Source organism: Lygodium microphyllum, chromosome 7 (assembly GCF_053477565.2).
Source record: "Lygodium microphyllum isolate KBCC chromosome 7, Lygodium_microphyllum_v1.1.10, whole genome shotgun sequence".
In the NCBI taxonomy this organism is placed as follows: Eukaryota; Viridiplantae; Streptophyta; class Polypodiopsida; order Schizaeales; family Lygodiaceae; genus Lygodium; species Lygodium microphyllum.
In genome coordinates, this window is record NC_141141.1 from 146118894 (window position 1) to 146124771 (window position 5878).

Here is a 5878-nt window from a genome sequence, read left to right on the forward strand (position 1 = left end):
CTCACTACTCCAATGCTAAAGTTTTGGAATTTGGACCATTTCTAAGTACAAACAAGGTAGAACTAGAATGGAAGGTAGGGGACATTAAGGAAGAAAATCTCTCCCACATCTAACTCACTCTCTTCACTAATCTATTAAGTGGTTTTGGCATATTCAAGTATTTTCTAGTCCACTCTGCCATGGCCTACACACACACACACACACACACATGCTTGTTACACTTAACTAGAGAGAAATAATATACTTTAAGATCATGTCACATGCACATCACAACTAAACTTTTCCCATGTCTACTAAGTAAAGTTATCCCCTTTTTTTAAACAAGTTTATGGTTTTAAAAACGTGCCCATGCAACTTTTTGTGTTTACTATATATTTAAAGGGATAGCAAATAGTGCGTGTGATATTACCATTAGACTTTTGGTATTGTAACTTGCAAGAGCAATGGTGTAGTTAAGTGGACCATTGGCATTAGGTAGAGAGATACAATATATTTTAGGTTCGGTTCATCCTAGAGTTAGCTTAAGTTTCATAAAAGCCTTACCACCATTTGTGAGAGGGAAATATGTCTTCCCAAAAATTATCCCATCGAGCATGAGGAAAAAACCTATTGAGATTTTCGAATTCCTCCTTATAAAACTAGAAAGCTGTAAGCCCTAATATTCAATTAATGCAAAATCGTTGGGCTTACGAAAGTAAAAAGATCTATGTATGGTTTGATAGAAAATGTTTCTGGAATCCCAATGTACTTTCACTCTTTGGTATTATAACTAAAGGAACATTAGACAACTTTTGCACTGTTTTTGAAAATGTTAAAAGTTACGAATATTGTGAAGTTTTGACCTTATTAGTACGATGTCTATTGTTTTATGCTTTTAGAAACATGTGGCCTTTATGTTTTCGAAACGATATCGAAACCCTCAACTTACGTGATTTCATGGTCTTAGAAAATAATGGCAAAGCTTGGGTGATATTTGATGTTAGGTGAGATTACAGGGCAGCTTTCACGCCAGTCCAGACGCCTTTGGTGTGGACGACCATGACTTTGGAATACACGAGCACGAGCTCATAAAGGCCGGATTCTGCTAGCGGGCTAAGGCTGGTTATACATCAAGTAATGGACGGCCAACCCCCGTCCAAATTGTGGGCATGCACTTTTTGAATTTGGGCACAAACATGGGCGTCATACCTTTACACACCAAAGAAACACAGTTTGTAAAAAAATAAAAAAAATAAACTTATAAATCTTTTGATTGTTTGCAAATGTAAAAAGTACACCCTTATCTGCCACTATATAAAGTGGACAGAAGAGACTCGTCCAAAAATGAGGGAAGAATTCACCTGTTTAGCAAGTAAACAACAAGTCATGTCCTCTCCAATGTGTAAAAGACTGGAAATGCCAACCTTTAAAGAAGTGTTTTGATTGGTCAAAGCTTACAAAGTGGGCTTCCCTTTTTTGGTGTGTAACCGGCCTAAGGCCTATCAAGGCTGGATTTCTGCGGACACTGGTTCTGTAGAGCGAAGAGAGAGAGAGATGGATGCGACCGTCGTCTTGTTCATCTGTGCTGTGGCATCATGCCTGGCGTGGGGATTGATATGCGCGAGGATGAGAGAGAAGCGGGCGAGGGTGGTGGCCTCGCTAGACGCGGGCAGGGAATACCACGCCATCAATGCGCATACCCTGTACGTGGAGTTCCCTTTCTTGAGCAGGAAGGCTCTGGAGTTCGCTCTGTTCCGGACCTACGCTATCCCCTCCATCTCCGCAATCCTCCGCAAAGCCGGCCAGTTCGCTACCGCGGCCTCCAAGCGCTACGACGACACAGATCTACTCGTCGAGGAGATGATCTTCCACCACGTGGACGGCGACCGAGGATCCCTCGCCCTGCGCCGCCTTAATCTCATCCACTCGCTCTACCCTATCGCCAACGACGACTACTTGTACGTGCTCTCCATGTTCGTGCTGCTGCCGATGGAGTGGTCCGCCATGTACGTAGTCCGTTCGAAACCCTAACCTCTCTGTGTCAAAGAGAGAGAGAGAGAGAGAGAGAGAGAGAGAGGTGTGTGGCTTGGTTGCTGCGTGGCAACCAAGGACGGGTACGGTAAGCCGACGCGACGGCCCGTTCAAAGATTCGTTTGTCCTTGCGGATGGGGACGGAGATACACAGAGGGTTCGGGAAAAACATTTTGAGGAAGAGGAAGTAAATCCTTTTCGTTGTTATCTGAGAAGAAAGTATCCCATTGAGAGGTATCTTTGACAAATGTAATTACATTTTGAGAAATTTGAAGAAGATTAATTTCCTTCTTCCAAAGAATTGAGAAGGATTTTGGTGAAGGTGAACAAGTTCTAGGTTGAAGCGAACCCACATCTGATACATGGGGGATCCCTGACGTGGCAACATCATCGATTTGCTGACTCGACCAGGTGGGTCAACAGTCTTGGCGAAAGGATACGTCGATGCGGGCTCTTAATCACCAACGATATGCCGTGCGGCGTGCCTTCTCTGGATGTCGCAAACAAGTTGCCCTGACGGGGGCGGGGGCCAGCGAGAGTCGGTGGCGACGTGGCGTTGTGTGCATCTGCTGATGTGGCAATTTTGATAATTAGGCCCCTTCCCGAGCTCCGGTAATCTTAACATTCGCAAATTTTGATTGGTTTATCTTGCCAGGTATGGCTATCGAGAGTGGACGGAGCAGGAGAAGCTGGCCTATTTCAGAAAATGGCACGACATAGGCACGCGCATGGGCATGAAGGGCATACCAGGGAGCATCCAAGCATTCAAGAAGTTGAGGGACGAGTTTGAGGCCACGCACATGGTGTACGCAGACTCCAACAAGGAGATCGCGGAGTCTACAGTGCGCCTCTTCCTCTCCACCATACCTGCCTTCTTGTGGCCTGCCGCTCGCAGGATCATCTACTCCCTTATGGATGACAGATTGCTGCGGGCTTTTCGCTACCCCAAACAACCCCCCTGGCTTGTCTCCCTATCGCATCTCCTATTAAAGAGCCATGGGTGGGCCGTTAGGTGCTTGTTCCCTCCTAGACCATTGCATCGCATTCAAAGCCGGATTGTACCGGGCTGCCCAGTCTCCCAAGGTACAGGCTCACTACTACCAGAAGGGCCACACCAAGTTCTTTTTCACATTTATAAGCCCCCAACGTATGAGAAAGGGTACATAATCCCTAAGCTTGGTGCCATCCGGCACGGCCATCTTGGCAAGCCACACGATGGCCCCCTTCTTTGCCCTATTGAAGAATGTGGCAACCTCCCATGGCCCCTCCCTTTTAGTGAGCATACCCTTGGACCTTAGGTAGGCATTGCTCACATTTTGTGACACATGGTTTTGGCTATGTGACCCCTACAAGCAAGAGGCTCTTGCTATTTGCTTGCTTCTATAACCTTAAACTCAATACTACTTGTATAGCCACAAAAGAAGCTCCTCACATAACCTATCATTAGACATCATAATAGTTGACAAGAAAAAAATCCCTATAGAGAATTATGAATGTGAAAAATATCCATGAAATTTCCATCTCTTGGTACTAAAACTAGTTGCAATGTACACTAGAATAAAAAGAAATATGTCTCTAAACCAATCTTACTACATACCAAATGATGTGACATCCTTGAAGTTGCACAAATAAACGGTGCATCATTCTTGAAGCTTAAAATTTTCTCATTCTTTGACCACATATTCTGCTAGAAAGAAATGTTTCTTAACTCTTAGACAACTATAAAAAATGCAACATAGCTAGGGGAGTAGTTATAAGGTTACCATAAATCCTATGACAACTTGCAATAACAAAGTGACTGAACATGACCGTTTATGACTAGAACCAAACTCTTTCAAAAGAAAACAAAAACAATAATGTTTCAAGAGTAGTATTGTCCATACTGTTAACTAGCACAAATTTAGCATATGCTAACTAGAGGTAAGGACGATCTAAAACACAAAATTTTCTATTATGTTATATATAATTCAAAAGCTCTTCAAAAAAAGAATCATGATATATAATCTTTGATAAATTTTGATTATATTCGAAACTTTTTACTTAATATATATATGTTTTTATATGATTAAGAAGCACAAAAGTAGTGAAGGTTAACCCACTTTCACTATTACACTATACAAAAACTTTAAATACATATTGTGTATATCAATATCTAATTGAAACCATGAAGACATTTTTACAATATGGTATTGATGAGATGCTTGGTCCATCTATAAGAACTATTTGCGGTTGACGTCTATATGCATGGCTAAGTGTATATTTAACAACATAGGTGCTATAGTCATGTTAACACGTTCTATCATTTTCATTTAGCAAAAGATGGCACTCTCTAAATAGAGCTTGTAGCAACATACTAGCCTCTCATAGATCTTTGAAATTTAGCTAGCTTTTTCATTGTAACATAATCCCATCCCTCCCCCCTGGTGACCGTTGTCAAAGGCGTTTTTGTCGAAAGGTTGAATCCACTGGGGATTAGAGATAGAAGGAAGTAGAGATAGGAGATGGAAGAGAAGATAAAGAATACACAAGAAGTAAACACGATAATGACAAATGTAATGTCCTCATTACTTAGTTTATTTTAATAAACAATGTGCGTATACATTCCAAAGAAAATTGATATATGTTACACATCCACACATGAAAAAAAAAAACTACAGAATCTCTAAGGATTTACAGGAAGCATGACTGGTTTACTAGAATAGTTTGAAAACTCTAATATCATGTTTAGATGAATTAATTCCCACCTTGGATGGTATCAAATATATACTATGACTTATTTTGAAGGAAATAAGTTGTCCAAGACAAAAGATAGATAAAAATAACGTGATTTACAAAAAATCATCATTTTCACCTATTTTTGATGAATTTTTACAATTCCGTCCGTGAGGGCTTGTCAACCACATGTGTTCTGATTGTTTTGAGTAGACGAATAACTATATTTGGAGGTCATATGATGAAGTTACGATCCAAACAAGTTGTAGGGCAGAAAAAGATGAAATCTTTGTCATCAATGAAATCATAAAAAACGACAAAAACGAGGCACCCTCTCTTTATCTCCCCCCCCTTCCCCCCCTTGCACTACTATATAAACATGGGTAGAGTATCACGTAACAGACACACAACGGCCCATGCAGAACTCTCTCTGCTATTATTGACACGATGAAGCTCTACTGCAATTAGCCTCTCTCTCTCTCTCTCTCTCTCTCTCTCTCTCTCCAACCCTACACAGAAGCGTTGCTCGAACCCATTAGGCATCTTTCATGGCTCCCACAAGATGAGGAAGGAAAAGAGCAATCCTGACGGGACGAGACACTGATCGAGAAGGAGGAGAGACTATTCCACAAGACAAAGAGACATCATTCTGTTCAACCCAATGAAAGGGATACGCTGAAGGCCTCTCATCCTCTTCTACTCCGATCCAAGAAGAGAAGACACTGAAAAACTCTATCCTATTCTATCATACCTCTATTCCATCATGGCCCCGAAGAGAAATAATTCAAAAGCAGAAATCGTGAATGACCCTACTAACGTGGAAGCAATAGTTGGAGTTGCGAGCACGGGAGTTACTAATGGAGTTACAAGCACAAATAACAACCCTTTACCAATCGCGATACCACAAGTTTTTCTAAAAATTTTCTATCCAAATTCAATAGAAATAAGATAAGTCTCCTTAGAAACACTGAGAGGAGATATAATTTTTCACATCTTTTTGACACAATAATACAATTACAGACTTTCTCTCCCTTCTTGCTCACAGCTTCTATGGCTTCCCCTTCTTTCATGTCTTTCTCTCTCTAAATCTAGTATTTCTCTCTCCTCGTCACTCTTCTTCTCTCTCTTCTGCAGTCTTCTCTCTCCTCTTTCTCTC

At 41.4% G+C, this 5878-nt stretch overlaps 1 protein-coding gene across 1 annotated transcript; it reads left to right on the forward strand.

Annotated features, from left to right (window-relative positions):
* Positions 1 to 1349: 1349 nt before the first annotated feature.
* LOC148034058 (ER-bound oxygenase mpaB-like) lies at positions 1350 to 3688 on the forward strand. The gene is made up of 2 exons (XM_087682060.1): positions 1350 to 1985; positions 2666 to 3688. Exons 1-2 carry the CDS (start codon positions 1534 to 1536, stop codon positions 3306 to 3308), a joined length of 1095 nt encoding a protein of 364 aa, XP_087538186.1. The 5' UTR covers positions 1350 to 1533; the 3' UTR covers positions 3309 to 3688.
* The last annotated feature ends 2190 nt before the right edge of the window (positions 3689 to 5878 follow it).

Excerpts from the sequence above, each read along its gene's own strand:
- LOC148034058 (XM_087682060.1), top strand. The coding sequence starts at position 1,534 with ATGGATGCGACCGTCGTCTTGTTCATCTGTGCTGTGGCATCATGCCTG. Across the intron at positions 1,986-2,665 it reads CCGATGGAGTGGTCCGCCAT|GTATGGCTATCGAGAGTGGA; the intron begins GTACGTAGTCCG and ends TTATCTTGCCAG.